General features: G+C 45.6%; 1 protein-coding gene across 6 annotated transcripts in view; it reads left to right on the forward strand.

Annotated features, from left to right (window-relative positions):
• Nucleotides 1-1259: 1259 nt before the first annotated feature.
• TDRD15 (tudor domain containing 15) overlaps nt 1260-19011 on the forward strand; it is a 41171-nt gene continuing 23419 nt past the window's right edge. Inside the window, exons 1-3 of one of the 6 annotated variants that reach the window (XM_083178613.1) lie at nt 1260-1352; nt 7059-7145; nt 9427-9456. In XM_083178613.1, the coding sequence (XP_083034739.1) occupies nt 7109-7145; nt 9427-9456 (67 nt within the window). In that variant the 5' untranslated portion in view covers nt 1260-1352; nt 7059-7108. Of the gene's footprint in view, nt 1544-7058; nt 7146-9426; nt 9457-19011 lie in introns of all 6 variants that reach the window. The other 5 variants (XM_083178611.1, XM_083178615.1, XM_083178614.1 and 2 more) reach the window with 5 other exon arrangements.

The raw sequence follows: 19011 nt of genomic DNA on the forward strand, positions 1-19011 counted from the left end.
CTCAAAGTTAGATCTATATTGCAGTGTAAAAATAAAGCAGACAGTATTTACCCTGCACAGAAACAAAATAACTCCCCCAAATCTAATTCTCTATGCACATTTTACATCTGCCCCACCCGCAGTGCACATGGTTTTGAGAAGGAATTTGCCAGATAGAGTGAACCAGAATAAGCCCCTATGAGAGGTGGTGGAACTCAGTTCCACCCCTCTCCCCCTCACTTTAACCCCTGCCAGGATTAAATCTAGGCCTCAATATTTAAAATTATATTTAAAGGCATAATTTGTTTATTCAGGTATAGTCACAAAACCAATAAGCCCTAAACCCACCATTATTTTACCTATTCGCTTGGATATTGTCTCGGTTTTACAGGATGTCAGTTCCTTATATTGCGCAGCATATTCCATTGCGCTTTATGACCCCCATTTTATAGCTGTAAGCAGCAGTGATAACTCTATATGGCAATGCAGCAGGAGGCCTCTATAACCAGCAGACACCTCCTGCTGCAATAGTAATCCGTCCAGCGTTGTATGACACAGCACTGGATCACTGATTCACCATCAGGCGGCTTGCTGCATCTATGGGGACACACAAATCGCCCATCACAGACACGGACAAATTAAGGCATGTAGAGCCCCTGAACAACAAACTTGTGGGGGACCCCTAGCACACTACACCAGCTAGAGCACCTTGACTGGAATAGTGCTAGGAGTAGACCAGGGAAAGAGGGACCTGCCTGTGAGTGCTTACATTAAACCAAGATTGTGCTGTCCCATCAATGTCATTTATGTGGCTCCCATATATGAATGTTGGACTGTACTGCGTGCAGCTCCACCCCTGGATCCGCCACTGGCATGTTTGGGAATGCAGTGAAAATGGGGGTGCATGCTGCAGACCCTTGACACTCTTCCAATGCCTGAAAAATATGAGGCTGGACAGTCATAATATATAGGTAGGCCATTGCACTGGCAAAAAGGTTACTGTGTGAGATGGGCTGAGGTAACCCCAGCATACTGTTATATCCATTTAACTAGTAATAATAACATATTTTGCCTGCAGAACTGCAGCATATAATTGTACTGTGCAATAGTAGTATAAATAAACACAATTCCAAGGATAACCTCTGAGACATGGTTGTACAGTAATAGATATAAAGTTAATTTGTTCTTAGCTGATTGTCATTAGCCAGAGGTATAGCAGCAGTGCACACAGAAAGGGCTGACTGGAGAGATTGCATGTACATACCGCATACATACACTCTGGCCGTGATGATAGGTCACGTGTTTGCCTCCAGCCGGGCGCCGGAGTCCACTGCGCATGCTCCGCCCCTCAGAGGCCCAGCCAGGCGGATCAGGCGATCAGGCGAGCAGGCCCGGGGAAGCTGCGGTAATTCTGCCCAATTGCCTGGCTCTGTGCACCACGCACACCATGGAGGCCCGGGTAAGTGGTGGCCGTCGGCTGGACCCAGCCTCACGTGGAGCAGATGACAGTGCAGTGATAATGTCGTCTAGTGGACCTTCTGTAACCCTATGGCCTGTGCTGCAGGTGCAATGGGTACTGTGTCATGGAGGGAGGGGACTATCACTAGTGGTGATTAGCTTTAATGCATAATTATTGGGAGTAGTATACATGTTATATATCCGCATGAAACCTGCATGCATGGGGAGAACATACAAACTCCACACATAAATGAGTCATTAGCAGGAATTAGTGTAAACCCATGGCCTCTGTGCTGTGAGGCAGTAACGCCAGTCCCTCTCCCATCCATGCTGCTGTTAGTATCTTTTCTGGTTAATGGTAGTGTTTGTCATAGGAAAAACAAAAAACATAACATCTAGTGCACAGGTTCTCAAACTCAGTCCTCAGGACCCCACACAGCGCATGTTTTGCAGGTCTCCTCACAGAATCACAAGTGAAATAATTAGCTCCACCTGTGGATCTTTTAAAATATGTGCCAATGAGTAATGAATGCACCTGCCGGGTGACCTGGAAAACGTGAACTGTGTGGCGTCCTGAGGACCGAATTTGAGAACCCCTGCTCTATATGTTGCTGGTCATTCCCCATTCATGACATATGGACATGGCGTTGAGTCACTTGGAATGCACCGGCATGCTTAATTGCAAAATAATTTGTCTAGAGCAGGCATGTCCAAACTGTGGCCCTCCAGCTGTTGTAAAACTACACATCCCAGCATGCCTTTCTACAGCTTTGCTAATAGGTAATGCTAAAACTATGGCAAGGCATGCTGGGATGTGTAGTTTCACAACAGCTGGAGGGCCACAGTTTGGACATGCCTGGTCTAGAGGTTCCTAAACTCAGCCCTCATTAACAGTCCAGGTTTTAAGGATTTCCCTGCTTGAGCACAGGAGGCTTATATGGTACCTCAGTTTAATCTGTGCTTTTGCAGGGATATCCTTAAAACTGGGACGGCTTGGGGGCCTTGAAGACTTAGTGCCTGATTCAGACCGGAATTTACATGCAATTTATCCCATGTAAATTTCTGGGGAGCTACTGGGGCATGAGAATAAAAAACAAACAGACTTTGCAGCATAGGGTCCGGGCTGTGCGTGCAGTGGCGGAGGAGTCACCACGCAGTGTCCGGGAAGTGCTGAGTGGAAACTGCGGACAGCAGCAGCAGAATTTTTTTTAAAAATTCAAAAGATAGTCCGGTCGCTGATTGGTGGAGTGCGCTCTCTCCCTCAGCCAATCGGCAACAAGGCTGCTGATTGGCTGAGAGAGAGCACTTTTACATTTTTTTTCAGTTCTCCCGCCGCTGTCGGCAGTGTCTGATCAGCAATTCCTGGACACTGCAGACTGCCCACTCTGCGGCAATGCTGCACCCAAACCCCTGGGTGTTCAGCACAGCCTGGACCCCATCACTGCTCACCTCTTCACCTACAGTAGGTGTGTGCCGTCGGTGCTTCGCCACTGGCACACATCTACTGATCGGACCCAACTCATCATGGGTGCTAAAAAGCACCCGTGATGTGCCGCTGATGGGTCCAATCCGACAGATTAAACCTACAGTGGGGTCCGAGCCGATGTGCACAGCAACATGCATCGGATTGGGTGGGATGTCAAACACACCTGATTTCTCGATGGATCGGGTTAAATCGTCCCAAATCGGATAAGTGTATGGGCACCTTAAGCTATTTCAACCTTCAGTGGTCGATCCAATGCTTGTCAATGTAATGACGGTATCCCAGCCCAGCATTCATAGGATGTCTTGTCACTAGTGTGGCAGGAAATTGGCTTGCACACTGTGTGTAGACACTATTATTTGTAGCACTATGTTGACACGGTAAACAAATCATTTATTCTCTTCCAAATACCTGTGATATGGTTTTCTTTCTCGATCATTAATAAATCCCGGAGTCTATGACGGAACAATATAATGAATCGTCCCTCTAACAGATTTTCATAACCTTAAGCCAAGTGCTACTGTACCTTATTGGGAACCCAGCACACTTGTGAGAGGCTCTATGTTAACGGTTTCCTAATTTAGGTTGTGACTTGTATATCTTGCAATTTATTTCCTTAATGGAGTGCAGGACCTGGAACTGCTTGCAGAAATGTGTTAGTGACCATTCAGCAAATTATAAATGTGTTACTGAGTTTAACAGCTGTTCTGACATACCAGGAATGTACGGTTCATCACATTTTACAAATTAGATTTTCAAGTGCGGTCCTCACCGGCTGCACCGGGCCAGATTTGAAATCTCTCTCTCTCTCTGCTTCATAGTGTGCTTTAATCATCGCTGAGCGAGTGTGTAACTCTTATCGCCTGTGTGAATAAAAAGATAACTTATAGGTCTATGGTCCGCCTCTTATAAAAGGGACGTTTCCTATAGAGCGCTGTAGTTATAGGTCACTCGTAAAGCAGATGGGGTGAAAAACAAAACAAATGGTGGTTGCTGAAAATAAATGATATATTATGGGAACACGTATTATATTTTTTTTACTGAATACAACAACAGAGCAACTGTGGACTTGGCTATTGTTTTAAAAATCGGGTAGAGACCCACTGGACCCTTCCAGGCGGCAGGAACGCATGCGATGCATCACATGTACATTTTATAGCCATTTATAGGTTTCGATCTAGTGACCATTGACCTAGACATTTTTGACCTACTATACCATAACAGCAAGCGCCGGCTAGCATTTCATCAACGTGGTTTCTGTGGTAAAACACAACATTGGCGCTCACTTCTACCCCTTTCACGCATACACCAAAAACCAAGGTATTTTGTCGTGGCAGGTGGCTCGACTTGGATTTGGCCGATCGTCAACAGACTCAACCAGGGACAGGTGACCCTGGTCACCAGCCTTGCTCTTTATCATGATTTTCCCCCAGAATGACCCAGGTTGTTGGCAGTGTGCACGTTTATGACGCAGGTTGTCAGAAAAGTGTTTTGATTGGCTGTTAGTTCCGCCTGCAGATGAATTCAAATGTAGGCACCGAGCACATGACTGTTTGGGAGCTGCAGCAACTGTCATTGGGGCAGACACTGAAAGGGACAAAGGGCCAGATGTACTAAGCTTGAAAAGTGGTAAAATGGAGAGTGATGAACCACCAGCCAATCGGCTCCTACCTGCCATGTCATAAGCAGGGTTTGAAAAATGACAGGTAGGAGCTGATTGGTTGGTGGCTTATCACTCTCCATTTTATCACTTTTCAAGCTTAGTACATCTGGCCCAGTGTGGGAAAGCCACAGCACTAGTGAGGCAGCTGCAGCAGAAGAAGCACCAGTCATTGGTGCCGACACAGAAGGAGCGGGCCAGCAGCATCTCTAGTGTGGCAGCCCCAGTGGGCATACACAGTAGACATCGGGTTCAGTGTGAACATGTTCGACCTGGGAATTTCCTGGGTAAAACATGAGGGGGGGTTTTGGCCAGTCGCACTGAGTATGTGATCTCATCACAGTTGAACCTCCTAGTATATGTCATGCTAGTAGTAGATTTGGTGGAGTTGTGTGCTACCACTAGACAATGAGCAGAATATACTTTGAAAAAAGAGAGAGAATATATGTGCGTGGTGCACTTAGAAGATCTAGATCAGTGGTCGCCAACCCGTTGCTTGCGAGCTATCCGTAGCTCGCGGCAGCGAATCGGGTGGCTCAACCACTCTGCCGCCCGCTTGCCCATCTATTATATGCAGCCACTTCCCTTCTAAGTTCTCCCTCTGAGCCTGAGGGAAGGAGAGCGTATCACGTGTCTCTCCTACCCCTCACTGTGCATCCCTGTGACTGGGCCGCCCGTCCGCCAATCAGAGCTTTGATAGGCGGACATATTTATTTAGAATGGCACCACAATCGGACGAGCATTGTTTATCTGGCAGTACTGGGGGGCATTGTGTTTATGGCATTACTGTGGTTATTGGGGTCATTGTGCAACTGGCACTGCTGGTGACGTGTATATATGGCACAGCGTCTATTCCGATAGGCTGGAGGCATGGCCAGCAGCTCTCAGAGAGCTGGTCATGCCCCCATAGCAGAAAAAATGGGGGATGTGGCCTCGCATATACAATTCTCACAGAGTGGGGCTCCAGATGGGCAGGTTAAGGCTCCCATACATTAGTCTGACTTGTCCTAAGGACAAGTAGGACCTGATTTCCCCCTGCAGCTCCCCGGGAGGGGGACATACGATTTGGCACTTGATGTGCCAAGTTTTGCAAATGATACATCGCATGCGATGTGTCATTTGCAACTCCTGGGGAGCTGCAATGTGGAGCGAGCAGGGGGGCCGGGGACACCGAGGTGGCGGGCGGGGGATGCTGCAAGTCGGCTGGGGGGACGGACGCACGCTGCTAGTAGTGCGGACGCTGCGGGGGTCACAGGCGGCAGTAACATAGAGCCGGGCGGGGGAAGCCGGGAGCTGTCAGTACTGAAAAAAAAAAGCCCATACAATGAATGGGCAGCCTGTGATTGGCTGAGCGCTCTCTTAGCCAATTGCTGACAGGCTGAGAGAGCGCTCAGCCAATCACAGGCTGCCCATTCATTGTATGGGCTTTTTTTTTTCAGTGCCGAAAGCTCCCGGCTCCCCCCGCCCGGCTCTATGTCACTGCCGCCTGTGTCCCCCGCAGCGTCCACACTACTAAAGGGGTGTCCCCCCCCACCCCCTACCCGGACGGAGCATGACAGCTCCCTGCTCCGGCTCCCCCTGCCGCCCCCCTCCCTCGCCGGCGTCCTCAGAGTCCCCACGGCTGCACATAAGATTTATCTTATGTGCAGCCGGTCCGACGTCCCGACTCTGACCCGATGCGCACGGGACCGCGCATCGGGACGGACCGGGTGTCAAAACCTGCGATTTGGTCTGATTTCACTGCCCGATACATCTGGATCGGGTAAAATCGGGACCAAATCGCATAGTGTATGGCGGCCTTAAGGAAATGTAAACAATAAATGTGCTGGTATTGTTCTATCAATCAATAATGGTGTGCCACAAACATTATTTATTAGGAGGTAAATGCTTCTCCTAATTGTGACACATTATGTGATCAACCAGATCATTTAGTGGTTTATTCATTTTATATTAAAGGAGTAGATTGAAACAATGTATATCATAATGCGCAGCCCGGACACTCCACTTTTGTAACGTTGGCGGCACGGGACCACCCAAAACAGTGACGTCGGCAGGCCTGGCCTCCCCCCCCCCCCCCCCTACACTATATGGGCAGTCACGTGGCACCGCTGTGACCCCTATATAAGTGGTGGACAGACGTCCTATCCCTCATGCATTGCCGGGCTCAGGGGTGGCAGAGTGGGATGAGTGTGCGGCTCCGCCTGCTAGATCAAAGACCGGGGCCTTATGCGTGAAAGGGGAATAAGTCCGATTCCCAAACTCCGCCACGACAGTCCAGTTTTTAGGAAAATCAGTGACTGTAGACGACTCGCAGTCAATTTGATTTAATCATCTGGACTCAATCATGGATATCCTGAAAACCTGCCAGAGTTTGGGAACCTCTACATTAAAAGCAATTCCCCTCGCTTCTCGTTATTAGAATCAGTTGGTTCGTTATCTTCTCCCACCTAATTGTTTCCTGCCTCTTTATTCCCGCAGGACCGCCATTGCTGTGAATGAAGAGATGACACGTCTTCCCTGCTTTGCAGATGTCCCGTTACTGTACAACTGTGACTAATGGCGCTGGTAAGTTATATGCATACTGTACATAGATGTTTAAAACGCAATACTGTACGTAATACTGAATGGTGGGAGGCCATTGGAATAAAGCAAGCTGCGTTTGGATATACGCAGTCCTACTGCAGCGGACCTGAACCAAAATAAATGTCCCCATGCACGGGACGATTCTATGAACAATCCAGTATGTCCACAATTCCTCTTAAAATCCAGAAAACTCCTGTCCAAACGATATCATGCGCACACGCAAAAGGATTGTGTAACCTATCAGAGGATTGGATGGGTAGTTTAACTACTGCATAACATTAGCATATCGTTCTTCATGACTAGCAGAACGATGCATGCCAAATCCTGCAACACAGGTTATCTTTCTGCATGCCGTAGGGATCAATGAGAAAGAACAGTCTGAGTCTGCACACTAATATTTTAGCCCTTCAATTTTGGCTATAGTCCGCATTATTGTTTTAATTTTATTTGCAGGGGTGCAGTCTGAGGCAAATAAGTAAATACAAAAATTCAAGAAAAAGAGAGATGCCAATGTTAGACGCCCACCTATGAAAGACAGATATTTGGTATAAAACTTCACTTTTATTTCATTTAAAAAGGTCCCTTTGTTTCCTTTTTTGGGGAACGTGAAGGGAATTCCCTGAGGGGTTAAATAATAGTAATAAATAATAAAAATTTTGACATTAACCCCTTCCCGACGCAGCCTGTTTTTGCCTTCCTGACAGAGGCCTTTTTTTCAAATCTGACATGTATCACTTAAGTGGGGATAACTTTTTTTTTGCTTTTACTTATCCCAGTGATTTTGAGATTGTTTTCCCGTGACACATTGTACTTTAAATTAGTGGTAAATTTTGGTCGATACAGTTTTTTTTTTTTGTGAAAAATACCAAAATGTCGTAAAAAAATGGAACATTTTGCTATTTGCAAAATGTAAAATTTTCTGCTTGTGAGACAAATAATCATACCACTCAAAATAGTTAATAACTAACATAAACCATATCTAAACTTTATTATTACATCATTATTTCAACCTCCTTTAATTTTTTTGGACACTAGGGGGCAGCAGAGTCTAAATTTTACACATCACACATTAAACGTTGCTTTTGGCTGTTCACGTTTGAACAGCCAATCGCAGCGATCGCCCATGACGGGGGGCATCGCTGCCCCCCCTGGGCAATGAGGGAGGATGTCTGCTGTCAGGGACAGCAGACATCGTCCCTCTGTCACCGCGTCTGTAGACGCGGTGACAATTCAAAGGCATGACGTACATTTATGCCATGTGTCGGGAAGTACATCCCGGCCATGACGTAAATGTACGTCAAATGTCGGGAAGGGGTTAACAACATTTACTGTGTGTTCATAAAGAGAAGAAAAAGTGTAATAGTGTTAAAAATTCAGGCCTTGGCTGTGCTAGTTGTCACCGTATTTTACCAGATGTGCCTTGATAGGGTTCTAGGGGTTGAGGTAGGAATGGGTGCAGATAGATGGAATTCAGAGGTAGTGCTATCGGTGTTCCTTATATATTTATTTTCCTGACGTAATGTGTAATTTCCATAGAGGGAATCTTCTCTGACCTAATGGTTCCTGCCTGGACCGACAATCAACCATAGGCAGAGATCTTTCCACTGGGGGGAATGTACTGGTAGGTACCTCCCTGAAGTAGTGTTCCCGCTAGGCTGTTTTAGCGGGGCACTGCGCCCTTCCCGATTTTTAAAGGGCAGAATGCGCCCTGCCCCTCTAGCAGCGCCCCGCAAAAACAGCCAGCTGCCTGCCCTCCGGAGTGCACCAGTGAAGCCCAGCGCCACCATAGATTGCGGTGCACGGCGCTTTCCCGGCAGCTCAGGGACGTAGTTACGGCCGGGCACGCCCCCTTCAGTGATGCGGCGGCCCAGGCACGCCCCCTTTAGTGACGTTGACGTGCCTGGTCTGCCCCTCCAGCGCCCTGCCCCGTTTGGTTCCTAGAAGGAACACTACTGAAGTATTAATATTGAGCCACAAACAGGTTTAAATGTCCCCTGGTTCCTGTCTGAACCGACCGTCAGCCTCTAAGGGATCTCCTTGTTAGTTGTTTGGGGGCTTATTACACAAATATTCGTGTTAATTTGTCATCTGTCTGCACATAGGGTATTCATATACACGTGATTGGGTCTCTATATTCCTAGCGCACATTTGTCACCTTTTTAAATTGATACCAATAAAACTGAAGTTTTATTACAAATATATATTTTCATAGTTGTGTGTCTAACATTAGCATCTTTCTCTTTTTCTTGAATTTTTGCCAAAGGGATCTGCAAGCAAGATCAACGAATAGCAGGTATGCATATTGCATCATTATCATGCGCACACACGGACAGGTTTCAAACGATCGGTTGTTCCAATTGGTCGAAAATGGCCATATTGTTTAAAAAGGGAAAGCCAGTGGGCTAAAGGCCCATACACACTTGACGATTTTCAGCTGAAAATCGCCTAGTGTGTATGGGCCAGAGATCCCCGACTAGCGATGATGCGCGCTCCCGCATCATCGCTAGCGAGGTGGTCAGTCTGCTGGTTTTACCAGCACATCTAGCGATGATGGCTGGTTTTTTAGCCATCATCGCTAAATGTGTACGGCAGCCGGGCTGAAAGATCACAGACTTTCAGCCCAGCTGACCGCCCGCTCCCCCCCCCTGCTTATACTCACCCCTCCTCGCTCCCACGCTGTCCGGTCACAGGCTGCAGATATGCACGCAGCGCAGCCTCCTCTCCCCCTCCTCCAGGCTACAGTACACAGCAGCACGTCGGAGCGCCCCGCCCCCCCAGCCGAACGCCCCGCCCCCAGCCCACTGGCCGCATCCTCCCTGCTCCTCCGCTGACCACCAATGTTAAAGGCAGTGATATATACATGCTGGCACATGCCAGCAATGTATATATTTCTGCCACCACTGGCCACCAATGATATTTATAATGCAGTAATATATACATTGCTGGCACAGGTCAGCAATGTATATATTACTGGCACCACTGGGCACCAATGTTATTAATAAGCCAGTAATATATACATTGCTAGCACAGGTCAGCAATGTATATATTACTGGCACCACTGGGCACCAATGTTATTAATAAGCCAGTAATATATACATTGCTGGCACAGGTCAGCAATGTATATATTACTGGCACCACTAGGCACCAATGTTATTAATAATCCATTAATATATACATTGATGGCACATGCCAGCAATGTATATATTACTGGCACCACTGGGCACCAATGTTATTAATAAGCCAGTAATAAATACATTGCTGGCACAGGTCAGCAATGTATATATTACTGGCACCACTGGGCACCAATGTTATTAATAATCCATTAATATATACATTGCTGGCACAGGTCAGCAATGTATATATTACTGGCACCACTGGGCACCAATGTTATTAATAATCCATTAATATATACATTGCTGGCACATGCCAGCAATGTGTATATTGATGGCACCACTGGCCACCAATAATGTTTATAATGCAGTAATATATACATTGCTGGCACAGGTCAGCAATGTATATATTACTGGCACCAATGTTATTAATAAGCCAGTAATATATACATTGCTGGCACAGGTCAGCAATGTATATATTACTGGCACCACTGGGCACCAATGTTATTAATAATCCATTAATATATACATTGCTGGCACAGGTCAGCAATGTATATATTACTGGCACCACTGGGCACCAATGTTATTAATAATCCATTAATATATACATTGCTGGCACATGCCAGCAATGTGTATATTGATGGCACCACTGGCCACCAATAATGTTTATAATGCAGTAATATATACATTGCTGGCACAGGTCAGCAATGTATATATTACTGGCACCACTGGGCACCAATGTTATTAATAAGCCAGTAATATATACATTGCTGGCACAGGTCAGCAATGTATATATTACTGGCACCACTGGGCACCAATGTTATTAATAATCCATTAATATATACATTGCTGGCACATGCCAGCAATGTGTATATTGATGGCACCACTGGCCACCAATAATGTTTATAATGCAGTAATATATACATTGCTGGCACAGGTCAGCAATGTATATATTACTGGCACCACTAGGCACCAATGTTATTAATAATCAATTAATATATACATTGATGGCACATGCCAGCAATGTATATATTACTGGCACCACTGGGCACCAATGTTATTAATAAGCCAGTAATATATACATTGCTGGCACAGGTCAGCAATGTATATATTACTGGCACCAATGTTATTAATAATCCATTAATATATACATTGCTGGCACATGCCAGCAATGTGTATATTGATGGCACCACTGGCCACCAATAATGTTTATAATGCAGTAATATATACATTGCTGGCACAGGTCAGCAATGTATATATTACTGGCACCACTGGGCACCAATGTTATTAATAATCCATTAATATATACATTGCTGGCACATGCCAGCAATGTGTATATTGATGGCACCACTGGCCACCAATAATGTTTATAATGCAGTAATATATACATTGCTGGCACAGGTCAGCAATGTATATATTACTGGCACCACTGGGCACCAATGTTATTAATAAGCCAGTAATATATACATTGCTGGCACAGGTCAGCAATGTATATATTACTGGCACCACTGGGCACCAATGTTATTAATAATCCATTAATATATACATTGCTGGCACATGCCAGCAATGTGTATATTGATGGCACCACTGGCCACCAATAATGTTTATAATGCAGTAATATATACATTGCTGGCACAGGTCAGCAATGTATATATTACTGGCACCACTAGGCACCAATGTTATTAATAATCCATTAATATATACATTGATGGCACATGCCAGCAATGTATATATTACTGGCACCACTGGGCACCAATGTTATTAATAAGCCAGTAATATATACATTGCTGGCACAGGTCAGCAATGTATATATTACTGGCACCAATGTTATTAATAATCCATTAATATATACATTGCTGGCACATGCCAGCAATGTGTATATTGATGGCACCACTGGCCACCAATAATGTTTATAATGCAGTAATATATACATTGCTGGCACAGGTCAGCAATGTATATATTACTGGCACCACTGGGCACCAATGTTATTAATAATCCATTAATATATACATTGCTGGCACATGCCAGCAATGTGTATATTGATGGCACCACTGGCCACCAGTAATGTTTATAATGCAGTAATATATACATTGCTGGCACAGGTCAGCAATGTATATATTACTGGCACCACTGGGCACCAATGTTATTAATAATCCATTAATATATACATTGCTGGCACCACTGGGCACCAATGTTATTAATAAGCCAGTAATATATACATTGCTGGCACATGCCAGCAATGTGTATATTGATGGCACCACTGGCCACCAGTAATGTTTATAATGCAGTAATATATACATTGCTGGCACAGGTCAGCAATGTATATATTACTGGCACCACTGGGCACCAATGTTATTAATAATCCATTAATATATACATTGCTGGCACCACTGGGCACCAATGTTATTAATAAGCCAGTAATATATACATTGCTGGCACAGACCAGCAATGTATATATTATTGGTGCCACAGGGCACCAATGATTACGTATTAGCAAGTAATATATACATTGCTGGCACAGGCTAGCAATGTATATATTCAGGGACATCTTAATGCAAGGGCTTGATGGGCAGTTGCCCTAGGGCCCCATAATCCTAGGGGCCCAAGTTCCAGTAGCGGACTGTGTCGGGTGGCAGGATGGCATGTGCCCCCCCAGCCAGTACACTATCCGTCACCATCACCGGCCACCCTTATGCTGCCGTCACCCACAATCCGTCACCATCACCCACTGCCCATCACCCTCACGCTGCTGTCACCCACTGCCCGTCACCCTCATCCACCACCCTCATGCTGCTGTCACCCACTATCCATTACTATCACTCACTGCTCATCACCCTCACACCGATGTCGCCCTTATGCTGCCGTCACCCACTATCCATCGCTATCACCCACTGCCCATCACCCTCATGCTGCTGTCACCCACTATATGTCACTATCACCCACTGCCCGTCACCCTCATCCACCACCCTTACACTGCTGTCACCCGCTATCCATCACTATCACCCACTGCCGATCACCCAATGGTGTGTGGCATATTGTGTAATGGGCGTTCTAGTATGTGGTATAATGTGTAATGGACATGATGGTGTGAATAATTTTCTCCCTACGTGCACGGCTACAAATAAAATGTTTGCCGTGCACACGGGCGGGATTTTGCCAGCAATCCGTTCTGAATCAGGCACCAAGAACAGGAATGCACTGATTAAAATGGACCCTGCTCCCACCCTTGGAATTCAAACCCAGCCCATTATGTAAATAGCCTTGTATATGAAAGATTTTCAGCAAAGTCTTTCGCCTCCTGAAAATCTCTTGCTCTTTGAGGAAAATAGTCTAGTGTGTACGCACTACTTTGGTGAAAGATATATCTATCAAAGATTTTGGCAAAGTCTTTTGAAATGAAAGTCTACTAGTGTGTATGGGCCTTAAGTATCAGCCTTAATAGCCACTGCCTTTGACCAAGTTACGGTGATCTAAAGGTGCGCATACACTAGTGTGGTTTGCTCACTTTTCACCCCATTCTAACTGTTGAGGCCGAGTTTTAAACCGGGATAAGGACCTTAGCTTTAAACCCCTCTCATTTTTTTATTTTGTCTGAATTTTTTTTTTATATATATAGCTATTAGCTGTGTGCATGATTTAAGATCTAGATGATGCAGCTTATCCTACAGATATTATCTGGAAGAAAGCTTCAGCGTAACTTGACCATAGTGCAATTAAAAAGCTTATGTACCAGGTCTCGTTAAGAATAACAGCAATTCATTGTAAATAACTATCCACTAGATGGCACTAGAACCATATCTAAGCATACAAGTATTAAAAGTAACATGAACAAAGAACTGCTTGGCCCATTTGTCTGTCCTTTTTTTAACCTTATAGTAACCAAACCCTTTGCTCCTTGTAACAACTTACTGTAGGTCTGTCCCAAGCATGTTTAAATTGCTGTAATGTATAAAGCTGGGTGCATATTAAGCGATATTACAAACAAGATCGCTCATTTTGACCCTTCTGAGCAGTATCGGTTGTAATATTGTCCAGTGTGTATGCTCCATTTTTATTTACAAGGTCTTCGGCCATCTGAACATGCAGCGCAATTTTGCCTATATTGTCAACGATTGCTTGTAAGGAGCTGGGATGGAATGATATAGTAAATGATATCCTTCAGTGTGTACAGATGGAGCGGGTCTCTTCTTTGCAGGGGATGGCGATGGTGACGCCAGCTGCCATCACCCGCCGCCATCTGTATCTGCGAAAGGGGACGCACGCACGAGATGCGCATGCGTCCCCTTCCGATGGCTTCCCCCGGGTCCCCGCCGACTTGTCGGCGGTCACCTGGGGTCCCCACCGCCTCCCCGCACCCCCCATCCCCTTAACCCTGTCCGTCTCCCTGAAGCGGAGACGGACAGGTTCCCGTCGCCCCGCCGCACGGAAACTGAGACGTGCGTCTCAGTCAGATGGAGAGCCGGGCTGCTGGCGATCGCCAGCGGTGATGTTCTGGCGATTCCCCAGCAAGAGGGAGCCCGGCTCCATCTGTATGTCATGGGTTCCCAAAATTTTTTGCATCACGGGTCTCCAGAGTATCAGAATTTTTTTCATGGTAACCCTAGACCAAATTTTTTTTTTTTAATGGCGAAATAAAAAAAATATATATATTTTATGTCATCCTAAAATGCAACTATGTGGTGAGGGTCAAGATTGACAGCCAACATCTCTGGATTTTCCTATTTAATTCACCATAAATAATCTGAATTCATCCTGGACCACCAATCCAAGGCACCCCTGCAGGTGTCCAGTGGGTGCCATGGTACACTGTTTGGGAACCACTGGTATATGCACTATATTGTTTGCCAGGGAGGAAAAACACTGCCGATATTTCTCATGGGGGAAAATGTACTTAGATTTAAAATCGTTCAACATCGAACTTAAATAACTATCTAATCGATGTGCGACTTTAAGGGCTAGAACACAAATTTACTAACGTTTTAAAAATGAATATAAAAATTCATGTACCATTAAATGTGTGGGTTGCCACTGGAAGTCCAACATCGATTGAGATTGATTGTAAATCGATCAACAGAGGCACAAAATCGACCTTTTAGTAAATAAATCTCATGGAGCAAATCCGCTAGTGCAGCGGTTCTCGAACTGTGGGTCCTGACCCCAAAATGGGTCCCGACCTTCTCAGCATGGGGTCGCGACTCCATGTTGCTGACCATCAGGCTGATGACTTTTCTAATCTCAGTCAGTGATTCAAGGAGTCTGATAAATCTGTTGAATTGTCTGTTATATTAGACTCCTCCCATCTTGTTGTGCTGTCTGCTGACCACACATGTCATGTGATGGGTTATGGTATATTAGACTCATCCCATCACTCTGTGCCTCCACAATGCTGCCATGTATGTGCTGTCTGCTGCCTACACATGCGATGTGATGTGATGTGATGAACTTCTGCAGTAAATTGCTTGGGGTCATGTAATTATTTTTTTTGTCTGATGGGGTCCCAGAGCAAAATAGTTTGAGGACCCCTGCACTAGTTTATATCCATCATTAGACTCAACAAACTCTGATGGGAGGCAATTCCACTTATCCTCTACCCTTTCTGTGTGTATTTTTTTTGTCTTTAAATTTCCTTGCAACTTGCCTATCCCCAGTTCACGTGCATGTAGATGATAAGTTATATTGACTTGTGTAATCATGTGTAGGTAAGTGGGGGATATGTGAGTCCCTTTTTAGGTGTCGCGTTAATACTAGAGATGTGCACCGGCCACTTTTCGGGTTTTGGGTTCTGATTACCTTGAGGTTTTGGGTTCTAATGGGTTTTGGCAAAACACCTCCTAAGTGTTTTGTGTTTGGATTTTTTGGGGTTTTGGGTTCTGATTTTTTTGTTAACAAAGCATAAAAACAGCTAAAATCGCAGAATTTGGTGGTTTTTTTTGCTCCTACGCTATATTGACCTCAATAACATTCATTTACACTCATTTCCAGTGTATTCTGAACACCTCACAATATTGTTTTTATTGCAAAAGTTTGCACTGAGGTAGCTGGATAACTATGCTAAGCAACACAAGTGTGCGGCACAAACACGTGGCTCATGTAAGAGTGGCACTGCAGCGGCAGACATGATGGCAGTTTAAAAAAAATAGGCCCATAAATAGGCCCATAAAAGATACCTATCTGGCTTGATCATGCACTGTTTACCATGTGCAGCCAAGGAGCGGTGGGCATTTTGTGCAGCACAGAGTTTGTCTGCAAGTGTGTAACTGTTTTGATCACTTTAACATCCAACAAGACCCCTATCTGGCTTGATTGTGTGATAATGTAATCTGATTGTTTAATTTTGTGATTATTATTCATTTATTATTACCAGTCGTCTCCTAAATCATTGCCTAATGGGTGTAGGGGAGTGGGCTAATCAATTTTAAGGTGGCAGATGGAAGATGTAATGTAAACCATCACTAGCATTGGTTGCAGCAGTGGCAGTAACTGATGGACCCGGCTGTGCAGATAAGGATGCTGACAGCGATGATGTCAAAGGGAGAGCCAGCGAACTGTTGCTCCATGCAGCGCTGGAAAACTTCGCTGCCCGTGGTGATGCCATAGGGCATGCGTAACCATCACTAGCATTGGTTGCAGCAGTGGCAGTAACTGATGGACCCGGCTGTGCAGATAAGGAGGATGCTGACAGCGATGATGTCAAAGGGAGAGCCAGCGAACTGTTGCTCCATGCAGCGCTGGAAAACTTTGCTGCCCGTGGTGATGCCATAGTGCATGCGTAACCATCACTAGCATTGGTTGCAGCAGTGGCAGTAACTGATGGACCCGGCTGTGCAGATAAGGATGCTGACAGCGATGATGTCAAAGGGAGAGCCAGCGAACTGTTGCTCCATGCAGCGCTGGAAAACTTCGCTGCCCGTGGTGATGCCATAGGGCATGCGTAGGAAGACGTAGCACCCAATAGGGGTCATGAAGGCAGTAAGCATGGAAGAGGCTCTGTCCAGAGGGATCTGCTAAAACCCACACTTGGCATTCAGGGTGCTAAAGACCGTTGCACCTGGCATGTCAGTGATCACCTGCTCGATGGTGCAGAGTGTGTATCTGTTTTGGTCAGTTTAATATTTCATAAGACCCCTATCTGTCTTGATTATGATTATTTATAATTAATTAATTTCATCTGATTTTTAATTTGGTGATTAGTAATTATTCATTTATTATTTATTATTACCATTCGTCTCGTCAATCATTGCCTAATGGGTGGAGGGGAGGAGGCTAATCAATGACTAGGTGGCAGCTGGAAGAGTTCTATCTGGCTGCGACTTCTGTAACTCTATTGATCGCTAGGGTGGATTCAGGTGATCTGGCTCGCTAGGCGGGTGTTCCCTTTGCTCACTGCTTCACATGCGTCCCTCGTGAAGCTGCGCGCTCTGTCGAGGAGGATGTCCTTTGCCGGTAGAGAAGTACTGATCTTCTTCTCTCAAGGTGTTACGACTCGTAACTGCACTCCCCTGCTACAACCTCAAAACAAGCACCAAGACTGGCTTGATTGTGCACTGTTTACACAGTGCAGCCGAGGAGCAGTGGGCGATTGGTGCAGCAATCAGTGGAATGCAAAGAGTTATATGCATTTCAAAGACAAGTCCCTCATACGAATGACTCTCAGCAGTGGGCACCAGACCAGACAGGTAAAAAAAATTTTAGCCGCCCAAAAAGAAGTGTAATTGCAGCCGCCCAAAAAGAAGTGTAATTGCAGCCGCCCACAAAGAAGTTTAATTGCAGCCGCCCAAAAAGAAGTGTAATTGCAGCCGTCCCCAAAGAAGTTTAATTGCAGCCGCCCTCAAAAAAGTTTAGCCGCCCCCAAAGAAGTGTAATTGCAGCCGCCCACAAAGAAGTTTAATTGCAGCCGCCCAAAAAGAAGTGTAATTGCAGCCGTCCCCAAAGAAGTTTAATTGCAGCCGCCCTCAAAAAAGTTTAGCCGCCCCCAAAGAAGTGTAATTGCAGCCGCCCCCAAAGAAGTGTAATTGCAGCCGCCCAAAAAGAAGTGTAATTGCAGCCGCCCACAAAGAAGTTTCATTGAAGCCTCCCTCAAAAAAGTTTAGCCGCCCCCAAAGAAGTTTAATTGCAGCCGCCCCCAAAGAAGTTTAATTGCAGCCGCCCCCAAAGAAGTTTAATTGCAGCCGCCCAAAAAGAAGTTTAATTGCAGCCGCCCAAAAAGAAGTTTAATTGCAGCCGTCCCCAAAGAAGTTTAATTGCAGCCGCCCTCAAAAAAGTTTAGCCGCCCACAAAGAAGTTTAATTGCACCCGCACAAAAAGAAGTTTCATTGCAGCCGCTGACAAAAAATTTTAGCCGCCCAAAAAGAAGTGTAATTGCAGCCTTCCTGCCCCAGCCCTGACTCCCCCAGGTCAGGGAGATCACATTCTCACCCATGAAGATGGTGATGGTGACACAAATCCAAAAGAGGACAGAGAACAATCTCTTGCACACGAGACCACTGTGCTTGATACAAGACAGACCAGAGTCCACCTAAAGGTGTCGGCTAGTACAGCATCCCTAAAAGTTTCAAGGCTCCAAAAAAAAAGGCTGCAGTGGCAGATTCCCAAATTAATGCAGGGTGAGAGCTGCAACCAGCAGTGGGCGATTGGTGCAGCAATCAAGTGGAATGCAAACAGTTGTATGCATTTATAAGACAAGTCCCTCATACGAATGACTCTCAGCAGTGGGCACCAGACCAGACAGGTAAAAAAAA

Source organism: Crinia signifera, chromosome 3 (assembly GCF_055691185.1).
Source record: "Crinia signifera chromosome 3, ASM5569118v1, whole genome shotgun sequence".
NCBI lineage: Eukaryota > Metazoa > Chordata > Amphibia > Anura > Myobatrachidae > Crinia > Crinia signifera.